This window comes from Talpa europaea (assembly GCF_964194135.1).
Source record: "Talpa europaea genome assembly, chromosome: 8".
In the NCBI taxonomy this organism is placed as follows: Eukaryota; Metazoa; Chordata; class Mammalia; order Eulipotyphla; family Talpidae; genus Talpa; species Talpa europaea.
The window spans coordinates 2677660-2698784 of record NC_140075.1 but is presented as its reverse complement, the minus strand read 5'-3'; the positions used below and the strand labels follow the sequence as shown (position 1 = coordinate 2698784).

Here is a 21125-nt window from a genome sequence, read left to right as displayed (position 1 = left end):
TCAGGCATTCTGGCTTCTGGACTTGTTTCCCCCCATCTTCCTTCTCCTCGTGACTCCACAACTCTGGTCTCTGGCTTTCCCTCACCCTGAAGATGTCCTGCTCTCGCTGCCTGCACTGTTTCTTGAGACCCCTTCACCTGGTTAGTGGTGTCAGCCTTCAGACCTCGACTAGTATGCCCCAGCCCCCAGGAGGTCCTCCCTGAGATTGCTGTGAGACCCTGGAGTGCCCCACCTGGGTCTGGTGGGATTTGGCACAGTATCTCTCCTACCCCAAGGGGGAAATCTCACCATTTGCTGTCCAGCCTCTGGTAGGACGCTGTATGCCCTCAGTGACTGCTAGCCAGCTGAGTTTTGGAAGAGCAGGAAGGCTGCTCTATGAATGAGCAGATCCCAGCTGTATTGTTGTAGGAAATATCCTTATTTCTTCTCCCCTTGAATAAAATACAGACTCTGGATAGCAACTGTCTTATTTTATGATTTTCTTAAGGCCCAAGAATCTCAAGAAAATCAAGACCTGTCCTTCAGCATGGAAGAAAAAGGCAGTGAGACTGAGACAACAACGAGTGAGGAGGGGGCATCAGAGGCACCATTCAGAGTCAAGGATGCAACTCTCCCGGAGTTGGGGGCAGGAAGGCTCAGCTTGTCACAGGGGCTGCAGGAAGCCCTTCAGGCTGAAAGTGACCAACTCAGAGAGAACTTGGGAGAGGTCACAGCTAAAGTAGGTTTTTAAAAACGTTTTATAAGCATTTTTATAAAAGCTAAACCTTTGAAAAAACAAGTTAGTCATATTGTGATGTTTGTAATGTTTCTGCATATTTCTTGCAATTTTCTCTAATAATGAAGCCCCAAGAAACGGAAAAGGAACTGAGAATTGCTCATCATCACCTGAAAGAACATGAGGAAACCATTCATCAGCTGAAAGTGGCTCTTTGCGAGAGGGAAACCGAACTGTCAAGCATGCAGAAGGAACTAGAAACAGCCCACAATGAATTAAAGAAAAAGGTAAATTGTGGGTAAAGGAACAGCGGGAGGAACCTGAGTGGGCAACTGACTGGAAGACACAGTTGTCTTGGAAACATACTGTATATTTTTTTTTCCCATAAACAATATGCACACACATGTAAACCTATCTGTGTATATTTGTATGTGTGTGTCTGTGTTTGGGGCTAACATGTTAATATTTTAAGGTCCAAGAGCTTCATGAGAAACAAGAACAACTTACTACCATCAAAGAAAGCAGTGAGACTCAGGAGAAAATGAGCCACGTGGAGCAGTTAGAGGAGCTTCTTAAGGCCCGAGACGCATCACTACAACGTGTGGAAGGCGAGAGGCTCGAGCTGATGGAGAGGCTTCAGGAAAGTCAAGAAGAAATAAAAATTATAACTAAGGAAAGAAATGAACTGAAGGGCGTGCAGGAGGCCCTGCAAAAGGAGAGAGACCTGCTCAAGGAAAATATTGAAGAAATCGAAGCTAAAGTACGTTTCCCTCTTTCATTGTTTTTTTTTTTAAACAGAAATAATGTCAAGGTGATAATGATGATGCCCACTAAATATTAATAATTTTCCTCAAATTACAAAGGGACAGACAATCAAAGAGGAGCTAAAAACTCGTGTTCTTCTGATGGAGTCCCAAGAAAATATTGATGCAGAGACCCTGTCAGAGGAGACGGACCAAGAGGCGGGGTCTCCAGGAGACCTGGATGCTGGATTACAGGGCAGAGTAAGTCTTGTTTTCTCACGTGAGAAGTGCCCCAACTCTGGTGTCTGCCTTCTTACCTGGGTGAGCAGCCTAGACTAAATGCAGAGGTGTTTGCTTGAATCTAGAAACGATCCTATTTCCCCAAATCTCTGGCTCTGCCCAGCTCACTTGGTTTCTGATGTCCTCAGACCCAGGAGCGTCAGCCTGGGGAGGGTGCAGCTGTCAGCGAGGCTCAGGCTGCAGAGTGTGAAGTGGAGTGGCTGACGCAGCAACGCGAGACCCAGACATCTACTCTGGAGGACACAGAGAAGGAGAAGCTGCACGAACACTTAGAAGAAATGAAGTCTGTTTGCAAAGAAAGAGATGACCTCCGGAGTCTGCAGGAGATCCTCAGAGCAGAGAGGGACCAGCTCCAGGAGAGCCTTCGGGAAGCTGTGTGCAGGGTGGGTCTCCCCAACCCTGAAGGGGAGACAGCCCAGCTGGGGAAGCCGGGGGAGGGTCTCACTAGGACCTTCCAAGCGTTGTGCATGGACCCGGAAAGTGCCATTGCAGCTGTGTGTCCAGCAGCGTCAGCACCACTGTGCAGGGCTGTGTGGAAGGATCTCGGCCACAGTGAGGTGCAGTGACCAGTAAAGCAAACCTGGACACGGGGACATGCTCAGTGTCTGTGGTAGGGCTGCTTAGATTGGGGCCACAGGTTGAAGCCATGGTTAACAGGCCATGGGTGAGGGGGCTCGGGCACTAGGTGGTCCTGTCAGGGAAGAAAGGGCGAGTGCGGGGCTATTGACCTCTCCAGGTCACTCAGAGGAGGGGCTCAGGTAGGACAGCTCCTTCTTACACAGCTTGAATTGTGTTTATCTTTCCCAATAACCATCAAGGACCTGGAAATACAAGAGGAACTAGAAACTGCTCGCATGAGTCTGAAAGAACAGCAAGAAACCATTGATAAACTCCGAGGGATGGTTTCAGAGAAGACAGATGAAATATCAAGTATACAAATGGATTTAGAAAACACAAATTCTTTCTTAAAATCACAGGTATATTTTCCTCTTTTTAAATTGTTACCTGAGTAAAACAATTTGAATTGGGTCTTTGTAATGAGACAGGACATGAATTAACCTAAAATTGAAGACAAGTAAAGCTCTCCCTACCCTGTTTAGAAACTGTTTTTTAGCTGTTTATTTGCCTCTTTCTGTAGCCAAACTAACTGTATGATTATCTCAAGGTCCAAGAACTCCAGGAAAAAGAACATCAACTTCTTGAGGCAAAACATTGTCTCACAGAAAATATATACCAAACAGAGCAACTGAGGAAGGAAATGGAGGCCCAGAACTCTACCCTGGGAGGTCTGGAAGCAGAGAAGTTACGGTTGACACAGAAACTTCATGAAAACCTCAAAGAAATAGAAGTTATCACCATGGAAAGAGATGGCCTGAGAAGAGCAGAGGGGGCGCTCCAGACAGAGCAGGAACAGCTCAGGGAGAGCCTCCGGGCAGCCAAGACCAAAGTGAGTTCTTCTTATCGTTTTACTAGGGAGGAGGAAAATAATTTCTCGTGGATGTATTGATCGAACAAAGTGAGGAAAGACGTGAAGGATGGTGCAATCCACCTGTTCTGCTCCCTACTCTGTTCTCTGGTGAATCCTCTCACCCCTCCCATACCTCTGGCCTGCACCCCAGCTCTTGCATGCATAATAAAATCAATAAAAAGCAAAGGACTGTATTTGTGTACATGTGGTTCTGATGACTTGCAGTAATTGTGAAGCATATGTGTGTAACTCCCTAAAGAAAGAAGTAACGGTGAAAGACTAGGTAAGAAAGAAATTATGTGTGTTTGTGAGAACAAGTAAGGAAAAAAGAAACTGATTGTGTGTTCATGTGATGCAAGGTAGCAAACATAGTACCCACATATGCGTGTGACCCTTTGGGGAATGAAACACTTGTGTAAGTGTGTGTATGTTTATGTGAATACACAGAGAAAGTAGGTGGCTGTGTGAGACCAGGGGAAAAATGGAGTCGCTGGTATGTTTGCATGTTACTAAGTGAGGAATGAAGGAACTGTGTGTCTCTGTGTGAGGAATGAACAAACATACTGGATGGGTGCATGTGGTAAGTGAAACATCCTGCGGCTAGGCAAAAAATCAAGAAATTGATTGTGTGACTAGGTGAGGAGTGATTCTGAATGTGTGTTTGTGGTGAGATGAGGTAACAAATGAGGTTACTGTGTGTTATTGTGCTTAACTTCAAAGGTAAGGGATGAAGTGATTTTGCGTGTGCATGTGCCTGTGACTGTGTGTGATTGTTGGGTGAGAAATAGTGATTATGTTTATGTGTGTAAAAACAGGTGAGAAAAAAGTGACCATGTGTATGTGTGAGAGACAAGGTGAGCAATGAGAAACTGTCTATATGTGTGAGTAGGTAAGGAATGAAGTAATGGATGGGGTATGTGTTCACAGATGAGGAACATAACTGTGTGTGTGGAAGGTGACACAGAATGAGGTGACTGAGTGCATGTGGGTGGACCAAGAACAGGAGTGAGGGACGATACATCTGTGTGTGTCCAGGTGAGAAATCAAGTAATGGCAAGTGTGTGTGAACGAGTTGGTGAGAAAAAGTCAGGATATATTGACACGTGTGGGCATGACAAGGTGAGAAATAAATACTTGTGTGTCAGCGTGTGAGAAGTTATGTGTGTGTGAATGTGTATCTGATGAGACCAGGTGAGATGGGAACAAAACAACTGTGTGTGGGAGCGAGGTCACTGATGAAGACTGACTGTGCGTGTGTCACTAGGTTCACTTTTCCTTCCCCTCTTCCTCCTCTTTACCTCTGTACTTACCTCCCCTCACCTTTCCTCACTGCTCCTTACCTTTTTTTCCACAGGGTCCAATGTAGTCTCAACACCGAAGTATTGACTGCGCCTTACCTCTTTTCATGGAGTCCAGTGCAGTCCCAACACCAAAGTGCTGCGGTGCCTCTGCTGAGGCCTCAGGAAACCAGCTCCTCTGTGTGGGCAGAGCCAGGGCCCCTGGCAGACGACCATGCACGGCAGGGATCAAAGTGGCTCCGGGTGCTCCGTGGGGGGTGGGTACAGTAGTATGCACAGCATTCACAGTCCCCACCCCAGAATTTCTACTTCAATGTCATGAAAGGATGGAAATTCAAACAAAAAGGGAAGCAACTTGATACATACAATAATAATGATGGAGTGACAAATTGTGAAACAGTGGGAATGAAATGAATGTGAACACAACTTACACCAAATATCACCAAAATTATACATAAGCAAATAAAAATGGTCAACCATAATTATTAATCATAGCAGAAAACAGAATAAATGAATAGTGTGGACTTCAGAATATCAAATATTTTCTGTGAATATTTTTTTGTGAAAGGACATGTTCATAGAACCACAAGCCAAGAAAAAAAGTGAAGGAAATTTGCAAACCACAAATCTGAACAGACATCTCACCAAAAATATACAGATAATAAATGGGCGCACAAAATATATTCATTGTCATGTATAACTAGGGGGTTGTTAATTGGAACAAGGAAACATTACTACAAAGAACTGTTAAGCTCCCAACATCACTTTACCAGTTGACACACTGCTGGAGGGTGAGAACAGCAGGAAGACCCCTTCATTGCCGGTGGAATGCATGGGCAGATGCTTTGGAGGGCAGTTGGGCAGTGTTTACCAAAGACAAAAAAAAAAAAAATCGCACCTTCAGATTCAACAATCAGGCCTCCAGTATTTAGACAACCACCTTGAAAAACTATGTTCAAACAAAATCTAGCATGTTATTATGTGCAGATGCTCTATTCATAATGGCTAAAATCCTTTCTAAAATCAAGATGTCCTTCAATGAAGAGTGCAAAAGCAAACTGTCATTCCTTCAGGGAAAGGGAGCAGAACATGACCCCACAGAAGCCTCTTTGGCATAAGATCACTTGACAACCATAATATGAATGCAGAGCCTGTCTCATTGGTGTCAGGATTATTTGGGGTCTATTTTTAAAAACAGCAGATTGGGAGAATCTCTCAAAAACAAGAAGTTGCCCCTCTGTGAGAGTTGCACACTCATAAGGGAAATTGCCAGTCCTGAGGTTGTCTGCTCTCTACCAGGAACAGAAGAATAACAAATTCAAACCAAGCCACCAACCTCATCCATGGCAAGCTCTGGGCATTCATCTAAAGAACAATGACTCCCTGGCTGATTTTTCTTTGCATGATCACCTTCCATGACTTTCCCCCTCTCCTGACATTTTCCTGTTTTGTTTTAACCTGAGGATGGCACAGAGGCTGATCGCTTGGGCCCTTCTATGGAGTTATTAGGTTTCCCCTGCTATCCCTCATGTATATAAGAAATATAAATGTTATGAAAGTTCAGTTTGCTTTTCTCCTATAATCTCTCTTGTATGATAGAGGATCTCATCTAAGATCTTAGAATAGTACAGGCAAAATTATTTGGTCATTCAAACATGCATGAATAAAATTCAGCAACAGGAACGAATGAACCATCAACCACTGTTGGAGGGAGGATGGGAAATTTCTCTCTAACCCTCCAGCTGAAAAGCCATCCGATGAACAGCAGATGGATTAGTTGGAAAAACAACAAATTCAAGGACACAACCACACACTCATTCATGCTCACCTCATACCAGGCCCCAAATCCATGCTCGCAAAACAATGCAAATCAGAAACAGAACATATGCTCTCACCATAACCCTAGATCATGACTATCATCTTAGTTATCATAAAGCCTAAGCATCATGCACAACAACCCTCACCCTTACTCAAATTATTACCTGAATTCCTAACCAAAGAAATTGACCCTATTTTTCTAAACCAGTAACACCCAACTATAATCAGTCGAATCAAAAAAAAAAAATTTCTTTGCTGTTGTTGAGTCTCATCAGCTCTTTGCAGATTTTTGTGATCAGTCCTTTATCATTAGTGTTGGGTGCAAAAATGTTCTCCCAGTTGGTGGGGTTTCTCTTTGTTTTTGTTATTGTCTCTTTTGCTGTGCAGAAGCTCTTTAATTTGATGTAGTTATAGCAGCACTGTTTACAATAGCTAAGCTTTGGAAACAACCCAAATGCCCAAAAATAGATGACTGGATCAAGAAGATGTGGTACATATATACCATGGAATATTACTCAGCATTCAAAAAAGATAAACACATGCAATTTGCAGCAACATGGATGGCGCTGGAAGGGATCATACTCAGCGAAATAAGCCAAAAAGAAAAAGAAAAATACCGGATGGTCTCACTCATAGCAGGAATCTAGAAAACTTAAATAAGGGACCAGGAAAATGAATAACTATAAGAAATTGAAAATCAAAACCAACAAAAAACTATGAACCAGAGACACTTTTAGGGGGGCAGGGGCGGGAGGGGAGGGATTGGGGTCAGAATGGGGGGGCTGCAATTGTATGGGGAATATAACAATAAAATTTATTATCTAAAAAAATAAAATAAAAAAAATAAAAGTATTTACTGGATATCCAAAAAAAAAAAAAAAATCATCACAAGAACAGAAAACTAAAGACCTGGACCTTTCAGGCCTAGGAATCCTCCACAAAATAACAACAGGAAACCAACAGCCCATCAAAAGGTGGATACACTACAAATGAGTGTCTATCCCAGAAAGTCCAGTTGTTAACATACTAAAACCAAGACATGCAACGAACCCATGGATTGTAAGAGGAACAAACATGGATCATGTCAAGTGATTCAGAAAACTCTTTCTGAAAAAATCCAGTACCCTTCCATGATACAATCACTCAAAAAGCAGGAATAAAGGAAAATTTTTCAATAGAATATAGAGTATTATAAAAAAAAATATATATGAGCATCATGTTCAGTTTTGAAACCTGGGCGCTTTACTCCAGGTGTAAAGAATGAGGCCAAGATACTGATTCTCACCACTGTCATTCCAAATTTTACAGGAAATTCTTTCCAGAGCAATGGAGAAAGAAATAAAAGGCATCCAGTGTATGAAAGGAGAACATAAAACTCTGTCTATTCACAAACAGCAGCTGACATCATCTTATATATAATGAAAAATATTAAAACTGTAAACTAATTTTCTAAATATATCCCACCATTTACTTTATGTATATACAATACTAGTAAAAAAGGGAAGAGAATTTTTGAAAACATTACATACATTTGACACAATGTCTACATTAATAAAATATGTAAGAAGTCATTTATGCCTCAAGTGGAGTACTTGTACACTGAAAATTAGAAAACATTGATGAAAGAAACCCTAAATAAAAGGGAAAAACACCCACAGTTGTGAACTGAAATAATCGATACTGTTTAGATGACAATCATCATGGCACGCGCAGATTGAATGGGATTCCTATGAAAATGCACAAAGGGCTTTGAAGAGAACATGTGCAAGATGATCCTAACTTTAATATATGGATTTTCAAGGGCCCACAAACAGCCAAGAAAATAGTTAAAAAAAAAAAAAAATGTCAGCGGCTCATACTTCCCAATGTCAAATGTCACTTCAAAGCAAAGTGGCAGTGCACAAACCCTTCAGTACATAAACAATGTCATGCCCCTTCACATACATCCCATTGCCAATAATTGTAAAATAACAGATATTGTTTTGTTTTGTTTTTTGTGGGACCCTCGCCAGCGGCCGGGGAACGAACCAGCGCTGCAGAAGCTGCGGGCAGCCTCGCAGCCCAGCGCTCAACCGCTGTGCCACCAGGAGAGGCCCCCAGATATTGTTATTTTATATATGCTTGAGGAAATCAAATATGTTTTAGGAAATCGAAAGCTTGGCAATATATACATGACATAGCTGGACATTTTCCACTAAAGACAGAGTAACTGTATGGTTGAACATTTCCACTCCTAGATATATACACCAAATAACTGGAAGTGGGTGTTAAAGCCAAAGCCTGTACAGGAATGTTCGTAGCACCACTGTTCACAACAGCCAAAATGTAGACGGAGAGTAAACCCACAACTTACTTTAATTCTGTAAGATCAAATCACTCCATTTGACAAGAAGTCCTTCCTATTAAAACACCAGTCCTTTCGGAGGACTTGATATTCACATTACAATTGCAGCCCAGTAGACACTGTGGGTGGGGCATTGGTAGATGGGGCATTTCAGCAACCCTGAGCATGAGCCAATCACTGCATACTGATTGGCTTGGCGATCTTTTGTTCCTCAGGCCAGGAGTTGTGGGGTGTGTGTGTGTGTGTGTGTGTGTGTGTGTATGTATGCATGTATGTGTATATATATATGTATGTATATATATATATATATAAGAAATGTTTGCTTTTTGATATTTGTGTAACCTTTCGTAAAATTGTTTTTTGTTGAACTGCATAAAAATATTTTGTTCTAAACAAAAATCACATCAGTCATAAAAAGCATGTCAAAAGAAAATGTCAGTTAAACAAGAAACTATATAAAAACATGCTTATGGTATAAACATCAATAAATTTGTACGAGAGAATTAGATTTTTCCCAACTGCACCATTAGTGAACTCAAAGTGATCTTGAATGAAAACTTTTAAATTTGTTACTTTGCTAGCTTTTAGTTTCACCTTTGGAATATAAATAGTCTCTCACTTTCTTTGTTGCTGCATTGTAAAAAATCACCATTTTCTATAAGCTTAGTTGTGTACCCAGTTTTTCAAAGTATGCCGTGTTGTCCATGACCCACATACGATTGGACTTCCGTAACACTATTATCACCAAACGATGGCATCTGTATAAGGATTTAGTATTGTCAAGTGGGAAAATACTGTTAATGTCCATCGAATGGTGAATAAGCAAAAGCTCTATTAACTTCAGTTTGATTCTGTCATTTGAGGAACGATATGACATGGCACAGCTGCCATGGGAAAGCACTCTGGCTGATTCTTTGAAAATGAAGCATGAACTGAATGGATGACAGAGCAATTCCACTTTAGGGAAAATCAAAAGAATTCAAAACAGCGACTCAAACAGACATCTGTATGCCCACAGTCATATCAGCATTACTCACAACCTGTCAAAATCTAGAAAGAACTCTAGTGTTGATGGAGGAATAAATGAAAAAAAAAACAAAATGTGGCATATAAGCGATGGACTATTATTCAGCCTTAAAAATGAAGAAAATTCTGAGACTGCACATTCAGGAAAGTGCATCTCTGACTCACCATTTTAGAACAGGGATCTTCCTTCAATAAAGACTGCTTGAAACCAGCAGAAGGCTCACTGCAGAGCGAGGGGTGAGCTGGGAAGCACCCCAACACCTGGCCCCTTCTGGTCAGCAGTCTGAGTCCAGAGGGGGAGCGGGCATCCAACCCCGGGGGCAGACCACATATGCAGGAAAATGCATCTCAGACTCGCCATTTTAGAATAGGGACCTTTCTTCAATAAAGACTACTTGAAACAGGGAGAAGGATCCCTGAGCAGCCAGAGGAGAGCTGAAGGCCCTCACAAGCTTGGTCCCGCCTGGCAGGAAGTTGGAGCCCAGAGGGGGATCCAGTGAGTTGGAGCCCAGAGTGCAATCCAGCCACCCCACCTCCAGGGCAGTCTGTGGGACTTCAAGACACATCTTTGGAATTAAACGCAGAAGGAGGCGATATTCTGTGACAGCTACCATTAACATACTCAAAATACCACTGCCTCACTGGACTTCTGGCATAACAGTATTTGACTCATTTGGACCACCAGTTTCTGAAATCCCAGAAAGAGCACACCAAAAATATGCTGGCCAGTACCAGTGAAACAGTGTCCCAACACATAGGGCAAATTAGAAAACAGGCAGCAGGCAGAAGAAAACTACATGCAACCTAGCCACTCCTCAGGAAAAAGACACCACAAAAAGAAAACCACCCACCAGATTGCAACAACAGTGACTTGGAAGAACTTCTGAGCCTTCCAGAAAGAGGTTTTGAAATTGCCATGATAAAAAAAAAAAAAAAAAAAAAAACCTGACAGAACTCATTAAGGAAAACAACACTCAGAAGAATGAAATTGAGTCCCTAAACAGGGAAGTGAAGGAAATGCAGGCGATCAAAGGATTAACAGAGGAGCTACAGAACTCTGGGAAAAGCAGTGATAACAGAGTAGATGAAAGGAAAGAATGAATAAGCACTGTGAAAGACAAAGGAATAAAAAGAACCAAAACAGAAAAGGAAAGAGAAGTACGAAAGAAAAAGAATGAAGAGAGACTTTGGGAACTATCTGACTCCATGAGGAAAGGAAATAGAAGAGTTACAGGAATCCCAGAAAGAGAGGAGAGAGACCTAGGATCAGAGAAAATATTCTAGGAAATAATTGAAAGAACTTTCCAAATGTGAAGAAGGAGCTGAAAATAGGCATACAAGAAGCAAGAAGAACACCAAACTTCCATGATGAAAGGAAAAATACAGCAAGACACATAATAGTAAAGCTCCCTAGAATCTAAGACGAGGAAAAAATAATGAATCTGACAAGAGGGAAGACACAGATAACATACAAAGTAAAACCAATCAGACTGACATCAGACTTCTCTGAAGAAACACCACAGGCAAGGAGAGAGTGGAAGGACATAGTCAACGGTCTCCAAGACAACAAATGCCAACCAAGAATACTCTATCCTGCAAAGCTTTCCTTCCTCTATGAAGAAAGAATAAGGACCTTCCCAGACAAACAGAAACTCTGGAATTTCATTATGACTAAACCCTACTCCAAAAAATACTACAAGGAGCCCTAAAGCCAGAACCAACATAGGGATTAATAACAATGAAAGAAGTAAAAAAAAAAAAAAGGTATTAAAAGAATAAATAAATAAAATCAGAGGAAAGACAAACACAATGGCAAATACAGATGCTAACATATCCATAGTAACTCTAAATGCAAATGGACTAAACTCTCCGATAAAAAGACACAGAGTCGCAGGCTGGATTAAGAAACAAAACCCAACCTTTTGCTGTCTCCAGGAAACACACTCTACAAAAGATAAAAATAGACTCAAAGTTAAAGGATGGAAAGCAATTGTAGAAGCAAATACACCAAAAAAGAAGGCACGAACAGCTATACTTATGTCATATAAAACAGATTTCAAACATAAAAAGGTAAAGAGACCCCAACGGTCACTACATTATGATCAAGGGGACAATACTTCAAGAAGAACTAACACTCATTAACATATACTGACCAAATTAAGGAACACCAAAATACATCAGACAACTATTATCATCTCTGAAACCAGACATCAGAGAAAACACATATGTAGTAGGAGACTTCAACACACCAATATCAACAATGGCTAGATCAACGAGACAAAAAATAAGTAAGGACACTAAAGCTCTAAATAAGGATCTAGAGCTCACAGGCTTAACAGACAACTACAGAACACTAAACCCAAAAAAATCTGAGTACACATTTTTCTCAAGCGCACAGAGATCATTCACCAGCATCAACCACATACTGGGACACAAGACAAACATCGACAGATACACCAAGATTGAAAATCATATCAACCATCTTCTCTGACTGTGAAGGCACTAAACTAGAAATAAACCATAAAAAGAAGGCAAGGAACTCTCCTACCTCATGGAGATTGAAATCCATATTACTGGAAGACCACTGGACTAAAGAGGACATCAATGAAAATAATTAAAAAATGCTAGGAGTTGAATGACAAAAAGGACAAAAATTTCCTAAATGTATGGGACGCAGCAAAAGCAGAAATAAGAGGAAAATAAATAGAAATAGAGGCAAGAAACAAGAAAGAACTCAAAGAAACAATGTAATCTCAAAGATCAAAGAACTAGAAAAAAAAGTCAGTAGAAGAAAAGAAATAATAAAAAGCAAAGCAGAAATAAAAGAAATTGAAACTAAAAAAAAAAAATCCAAAAGACCAATGAAACCAAAGGCTGGTTATTTGAAAAAATAAATAAAATAGACAAACCCCTAGCCAGGCTCACAAAGGAAAAATGGGAGAAAGCACAAATAAATAGGACCACAAAAGAGAGAGGAGAAATCACAGCAGACACAGCAGAAATCAAAAGAATAATCAGAAACTACTATGAACAGTTATATGCAAACAAGTTCAACAATCTAGAAGAGATGGACAAATTCCTACAACTCTACAATCACCCAAAGCTAGATAAAGAAGAAACAGAACACCTAAACAGACCAATTACAAGCAACAAAATTGAAAGGGTCATCAAAAACCTCCCCAAAAACAAATGCCCAGGACCTGATGGATTTACAAATGAATTCTACCAAACATTCAGAGACAAATTAGTGCCTATCCTTCACAAACTCTCTCAAAACATTGAGAAGGAAGGGATAATACCAAACACGTTCTATGAAGCCAACATTACACTAATACCAAAACCGAACAAGGACAACACACAAAAAAGAAAACTATAGGTGAATCGCTCTAATGAACACGGATGCAAAAATCCTCAATAAAATTTTAGCTATCAGAATCCAACAATGTATCCATAAGATAATTCACCATGACCAAGTAAGATTTATTCCAGGGACACAAGGATGGTTCAACATCCGAAAATCAATCAACATTACCCAACACATCAACAAAAAGAAATACAAAAACCGTATGATAATATCAATAGATGCCAAGAAAGCTTTTGACAAAGTACAACACCCATTCATGATAAAAGCCCTAGAAATTCTTGGGATACAAGGAACATACCTCAACATCATAAAGGCCATATATGACAAGCCCAGAGTATCATACTCAATGGCGAAAAGCTGAAAGCATTTCCATTAAGATCTGGAACAAGACAAGGATGTCCACTCTCACCACAACTTTTCAATATAATACTAGGAGTCCCAGCCAGAGCAATAAGACAAGAGAAAGACATACAAGGAGTCCAAATAGGAAAATAAGTTAAACTATCACTATTCACAGATGATGTGATAATATACATAGAGAACCCCAAAAACTCCACAGGAAAAGTAATTCAACTAATCAATCAGTTTAGTAAAGTGGCAGGATACAAAATCAACATGCAAAAATCAGTAGCCTTCCTATACACAAACAATAAATCTGAAGAAGAAATAAAAATAAAATCCCTTCTATTACTGAAACAAAAAAAAAATCAAAACTTGGGAGTAAATCTAACAAAAGAGGTAAAGGATCTATACAAAGAAAACTATAAAACACTGTTAAAAGAAATAGAAGAAGACACAAAGAAATGGAAAGACATCCCCTGCTAATGGATTGGAAGAATTAACATTACTAAAATCGCCATCCTACCAAAAGCAATCTACAGATTCAATGCTAGTCCAATAAAAATTTCAATGGCATTCTTCAAAGTAATAGAACAATTATTGATGAAACTCATATGGAATCACTAAAAACCCCAAATAGCCAAAGCTCTCCTAAAAAAAAAAAAAAAAAAAAAAAGAAGAGAATGGAGGCATCACACTCCCGGTCCTCAAACTACACTACAAAGCCATAATCACCAAAACTGCATGGTATTGGAACAAGCAGAGACACACGGACCAATGGAATTGAATAGAAAATCCAGAAATAAATCCACAGATTTAAGGTCAACTAATCTTTGACAAAGGAACAAAGAATATGCACTGGAGCAAAGAAAGTTTGTTCAATAAATGGTGCTGGGAAAACTGGGTCACTACATGCAAAAGAATGAAGCTTGATTATTACCTCACACCATGCACAAAAACCAACTCAAAATGGATTAAAGAACAAGACATAAGACCTGAAACCATAAAATACATAGAAGTAAATACAGGTGAAACACTATGTGGCATGCACTTCAAAAACATCTTTACAGACACATCACCCAAAGCAGTGACAGTGAAGGTAAAGATCAACAGCTGGGACTGCATCAAATTAAAGAGCTTCTGCACAACGAAAGAGACAATAACCAAAACAAAGAGACACCCACCAACTGGGAGAACATTTTTGCACACAACACTAATGATAAATGACTGATCACAAAAATCCACAAAGAGTTGATGAGGCTCAATAAAAACAAACAAAAAAAACAATCCAGTCAAAAAATGGGCAGAAGAGCTAAAAAGAAACTTCTCTGAAGAGGAAATATAAATGGCCAACAGGCATATGAAAAATGTTCAGCATCACTTGTAATCAGGGAAATGCAAATCTCATTTGCATTTGGTACAAAAACTACCATGAGATACCATCTTACACCAGTGAGAACGGCACATAAAAAAACTAGCAACAACAACTGTTTATGAGCTTGTGGAGAAAAGGAACTCTCCTGCATTGTTGGTGGGAGTGCAAACTGGTCCAACCACTATGGAGAGCTGTGTGGAGATTCCTCAACCTACTAAAGTCAGAGCTTCCATAGGACCCAGCAATTTCACTCCTAGGCATTTACCCAAATGACACAGAAACATTACTTCCAAAGGGCACAGGCATCCCTATGTTTATAGCAGCACTATTTACAATAGCTAAGCTATGGAAACAACCCAAATGCCCAAAAATAGATGACTGGATCAAGAGGATGTGGTACATATACACAATGGAATATTACTTAGCACTCAAAAAGATAACCACATGCAGTTTGCAGCAACATGGATGGAGCTAGAAGGAATCATCCTCAGTGAAATAAGTCAGAAAGAAAAAGAAAAATACCGGATGGTCTCACTCATAGCAGGACTTTAGAAAACCTAAATAAGGGACCAGGAAAAAGACTAATTAACACAAAGTTAAAATCAACATCAACAAGCATCTATAAACCAGAGACATACTACAGGGGCGGGGGGGGGGAGAGGAAGGACTAGGGTCAAAATAAGGGGGGTGAAATTGTATGGGGAATATAACCAAAATTAAAATGCATACATTGTGTAAAAATGAAAAAATGATGTAGGAATTCTATAAAATAAAATAGTTTTTTAAAAAATGAAGAAAATTCTGATACATGCTACAACTGTAGGAACCTTAAAGTCAGTATGTTAAGTAAGACACAAATGGACTAACAGGGTATAATTCCATTTCTATTAGGGGTCCAGAGCAGTCAAATTCAGAGAGAGCAGTAGAATGTGGTTGCAAGGGGATGAGGTGAAGAGGAATGGGGAGCTTTGTTTAACAGGGGGAATGAAACATCCTAGACCAGGATGGTGGGATATTTGTGCAACGATGTCAATGTAGTTGATATCATAACATGCCTGGCTTAAAAATATATTTAGTGGTAAATATTATGTAGAATTTATAACAATGAAAAAAACTGCACATGGATCTGACACATTGACTACACACATCGATATGAGAAAGGAATCTGGAAGGCACAGGGAATGCCAGGCAACCTCCTCCACACATTTACAGCCAGATTATCACTAAAAAACGGTAACAACCAGGGCTTCCTGGTGACCTACGGGCTATCAGGGCTATCATGACTAAGGCCGGAGTTTCATCCCCGGCCAGGGAGCTGACCCACATGGCGCAGCAGACCCACCCTGTCTCCCCGCTGCTCCCCTCAGCAGTGGACTGCAGTTAGATCCACCTGCCCTGCTCCCCACTGCATCTCTGGTGAATCCTCTCACACACACCCCTGCACCTCTGGCCTGTGCCACAGTTACATGCAAAGAAAAAAAACAAAACCCTGAGTGCTCACTGACAGAGGATTGGAACAAGATGTGGTCGATCCACACTACAGACTACAAGTCGGCCGTAAAACCATGAAAGGTTACCATTTACAACAAAATGGACGGAGTCTGAGGCAATCGTGTGCGGTAAAGCCATATAGAATGACCGACAGAAACACTGGAAGCTTCCATAGCAAACAAATCCATAAAGCTAATTACTAATAAAAGCCGCACCTGCCAATAAACAGTGAGGTTGAGCTTCAGAGGGCAGGGAAGGGCAATGAGGTAAAAGGGATGAGGTGGGGGAATCGTCTCAGGTAGAGACAGGTGTCACGAATAAAAGGCTGGAACTGTGGTCAATGTAGGGGGGGGTGCATTACAGACAGTACCTGGGAGGGGTCCCCTGAGAATATTCTTTCACAGGAAGGACGGAACCTCAGGTGCGAATGCCCCGGGGGGGGGCACATAACGATAAGGCTGTCCCCACAGGGGCGTCTGCTGGCCCCAGGCCCGAGCCCCTCCCTGGAGGCGCTGACGGGGTGTAGCCTCCACCTCCGAGAAGCACCGAGGGGCCCAGACCTCGGGTTAAGCCTCCTCGGGGGCCTCAAGGGCCCGGGGTCGAGGAGCCGCCTCCCTGCAGGCGAGGCCTGGGCGCCTGGTCGGGCTGCTCAGACTGGGGGTCAGGCCGGGGCTTCCCTCCTGCCTGCTAGGCCCGGGGCGGGTAGGGGGTGTCACCCCAGAAAACCTCAGTCTGCCCCAAGGACACCATCACCCACAGTAGCAGCCACGCGGTAGGGGCAGAGCAGCACCCAGAACCCCCAGGCACGGCCTCGAGCTACGAGGAGCCGCGAGCAAACTCGGGGGACCCACGGCCGTCAGGGGGTCCCCTCAGGCATGAAACTGACCCCCTAGGGGACTCCGTGCTCAAAACTGAACGCCAAAGACCCCCCAGTTCTCCTCACCAGCCCCCCCATCCTCTGACCGGGCCCCTCCCGTCAGCCGCCCAGGGAGACGCGCTCGCCTCCCGCCCTCCCGCCCCGCCCATCACCTCGTCCTCCCGCGACGCGCCGGGGCCCGCGGGGTCCTGAGGGGCGCGACCCGCAGCCCCGACCTCCTCGCCGCCCAGGACGCCAGGGACGCCAGAGGGATCTGCGCACAGGTGGGCGGCAGGTGGGCGCGCATTCGGGGCGGGCAGGTGGGTAGGTGGGCGGGCAGGTAGGCGTCAGGTGGGCGGGCAAGTGTGCGCACAGTCCGGGCAGGCAGCTGGTCGGGCAGCTGGGCATCAGGTGGGCGCGCAGGTGGGCAGGTGGGCGGGCAGGTAGACGGTGCAGGGGGGGCGGCCCGGAAACACCTGGGCGCTCGCGTGGCCACGCCCGCCAGGCCGGCATTTCAGGGTTCAGTGACCAGGGGCCAGCGGCCGCGTCTTCCCCAAAATAATGTCCCCAGAGTCGCAGGCGCCCCTGAAAGGCGAGACCAGTCTATCTGGAGTGAAAGACTCGTGCCTGCACCTCCCTCACGCCCTCCAGGGCGCCGCCCCCACTGCTCCCCGCGCCCCGCTCCGCCCCGTGCCCTCCTTCGCCCCCGGCTCCTTCCTGCGGGCCTGGCCGCCGCGTCCCCCCAGCACCTCGGCCTTGGCGCCGCCTGTTCCCCGGCTTCGCTGCTCACCGGCCCCCCCCGCACCCCGCCCCGCGCTCACCACCAGCCGCCCCAGCCCGCCCCGGCCCTGCCCCGGCCCTGCCCCGGCCCTGCCCCGGCCCCGCCCGCTCCCCATCCCCGCGCCACGCCCGTCCCGGCCCCACCCCGCCCCGCCCCGCCCCGCCCCACCCCGCCCCACCAGCTCCTCCTCCCCGCGCCACACGCCATCCCCGCCCAGACGCCGCCATCACACTCTCCATGGCGCCGCTTCACGGCCTCCCCGCCAGGGGTCGCCTCCGCCATGTCTCTGCCTTTGTCCCCCCAGGAACCCCAGCGTTCCTCTGCCCCCCAGTCCGGGTCCCCCCTCGAACTGCTGCCCGTCATCCTATGGACATACAATGATTATTCACCCGTTCCCGAGGCTTTTCATGCAGATGTTTCCAGACACTTGTTGCTATAGAGCAGGTGTTGGTCAGCAGTTTTATACGTAGATTCTATCAGTGTTTCCAGCATTTCCTTAGGTCGTTTCCTAAAAATAGACAATTACTAGCACCGGCAGCAGAAATGGTCTAAGCTCACAGTTCTCTGCAGAAGGGTGGAGCAGGTGTCCTCTCCTCAGGGATGAATTACAGCACATAGTTCACCTCACCCCCACCAACACTTCATTCCATCTCTCCATCCGTCTGCTTCAAGATGTTGATGCCACCTTCGCACTAGAACCAAGTGTTACAGGGCATCAACACAAAACATAGGAGACTTTAAAGGGAAGGAACTTTAATAAATCTAGGAAACAACACAGGTAAGGCAAAGAGTCTAGTTTCTAAATGAAGCACCCAAAGTGACCCGTCCCCTCGTGGGTAAAACTCCATCCAAATGGGATCGGCCCAGAACAAGGCCCCAAAGCCTGCTACAAGTCTAAAGCATCTTCCAGTGGGGACCCACAGAAAAGGGTCAGAAACAACCAGACAAGCCCGGAAGGAAAAGAGCAAAATCAACATCAAGATAAAAGCTGCCATGGTCCCCTCCCCACGGGTCTCACCCACATCTGTGTCACCCAGTCCACGACCAAAAGACAAGCGCAGTTTCTTCACGTGTCTCTAGGCTCCATGTGCCTCCTCCAGGTCTCCTGGCTCCATCCTGCTCCTTCCTTCCTCAGTCTCTTCTGCAGCTTCTCCTCTCCCTGCTCAGCTCCACCCTCCCTTGGGTGGGGCAGGGAACCTCCCCCTTTCCTGGGGACCACCCTGTTACACAAGGACACAAAAAGTTCCATTATGTATAAGCAATAAATACTTTAGACTCTCAAAAAGGAACATTAGCTCAGTATACTAGCAAATGAAAATGAAATTAAACTATCTTAAAGTTTAGGAAGGAAAATAAAAGGGTAAAGAAATAAAAAGAGGTTTTTTCCCTAATCATCAAATTTTAATACCACAGGTAATTATCTGCGGATGTACTATATGTATACATACCCCCACACACACACTCATAAAACTTTTCCTGCGTCTCCAACAATCAGTTTGTTCCCTATTCCAGTCGCTACTGACACCACTGAGAATGTCTTGATGATAGAATATGTTGGATTGGAGGAAGGTACTTCTGTATCCTTGTAGCATCCCAAGCAAGTGAGGAAGGAGAAGACACACGGGGCCTAATTTCTGGAGACCCGCTCCTGCTGAATGTCGTGACAGGAGTCCCTGAAAGGAGAGAATGGCATCGGCGAAAACTTGGGGGGCTGAGGGGAAGTGGAGTGAGGTAGACACAGACTCTCTCTGGTGCAAGTATCTCCTGCTGAGGGTCTCAGCGGGTCTTTATTTATACAGTCAGGCAAGCGGTGAGATTACATCAACATAAGCATCAAAGCAGAACAAAGACAATCATTACATATTTTCTCATGAACACACAGAGACTCCCTTGGTCTCATACCAAAAGGGCATTTCTTTGGTTGCCTTAAAAAACATCAGGGACATTTCCTTTCCTTAGTCCAGCTCATTTTCTAACATGATCAATTATTTCAGACAGCACAACATTTGGTGACAATCATTCTACTAAACTTCCCTAGTTCTGGAGTGAGCGTGAAAGCCCTACTCTATATTCTATTACTGAAATCAACCTATCTCCTTAGCACTCGATTAACTTTGCTAATTTATCAATTACTTCAAAGTGGCCTAAAGCAACTCATCAAATCTGTGTTAGTTCTACGGAAGTCTAACTCTCAACTATAAATACCTAACCTCCACAAGGCTTGCGAACTACTGACCCTTTGCATACACCAGGAAATGTACTGCTGCCACAAACACATACTCCCTGAGTTAGGCTACGGTTTCCAAGCACAGTTGGTTCAGGGCAGCTTGTTCTCCATAATTCTCAGTGCCAAAACATTTCTTTCCTGACTATACCTTTAGCATTTTTTTACTTTCTTTAGTAATGATTCAAGCGTAAGAACAATAAACCAGTTATCGCCGAGGTCCGAATTAGGTTTTTACAAGTCAATTTATAACTAACTTACTTCTGCATGAACCAAGAACAGACAGGAGAGCATGAGCAGGCGTTGCCATGGAGACTCCCTAGTTCAGGTCTTCTGGGAAGTGCAGGAACTCCCCTCTTCTCGGGAGTCTCCCCCAATGCCCAGACCTTCTCAAGAGACAGCACGGGTAGCACAGCCTGCCGCACCTAATGAGAGTAAAAACTCGTGTTTAGTCAGCATAATCTGGAGACAGCCTGAGAAAAAGGCAGGAAGAGCAACTGGCAGGACTAGGAAGTGGAGAAGCGTCAGCAGTGCCCGCCTCAGGGGAGAGGCATCAGCAGTGCCCACCTGATCTATTGAGAAGCTGGAAGAATCAAGGTACACACTCACCTTCCTATCATGGCAAAGAGTTTCTGCATGGTAGGCAAGTACAATTCAAAAAGATTTCATTGAGAGAGTAAAGAATATGATTATCAGATGTAATTCTGATAGGAAAAGGACTAGGCAGCTCCAGCTCCAAAGCTGCCTCATGCTTACAGCTCTGTGATTCCCAGGTGTAAGAGGAACACAGCTGAAGGGCTGCTCCTTGGCAACCTGACCTGGTCTGCTGCTCACCAAGCATCAACTCAGACACTCACCTCAGTTTTCTTTGGGGTTCTGAGTTCTCCACAGGAAGGCATATAAGACAAGACACCGGCTTCTCAGTGCCCTTTTGTTCATGAGCGCATTGGCTGTAGCAGTTTTGGCGGCCTGGGGTGGAAGCC

At 43.8% G+C, this 21125-nt stretch overlaps 1 protein-coding gene across 1 annotated transcript in view; it reads left to right on the top strand.

The window, feature by feature from the left end:
- The window catches only part of LOC311176150 (uncharacterized protein), a gene marked incomplete at both ends in the record, with an annotated part of 80742 nt that overhangs the window by 21507 nt on the left and 38110 nt on the right, over nt 1-21125 (top strand). Inside the window, 6 exon segments of the mRNA XM_084241463.1 lie at nt 844-1002; nt 1188-1475; nt 1579-1719; nt 1887-2141; nt 2577-2735; nt 2924-3205. Of these exon segments, the coding sequence (XP_084097589.1) occupies nt 844-1002; nt 1188-1475; nt 1579-1719; nt 1887-2141; nt 2577-2735; nt 2924-3205 (1284 nt within the window).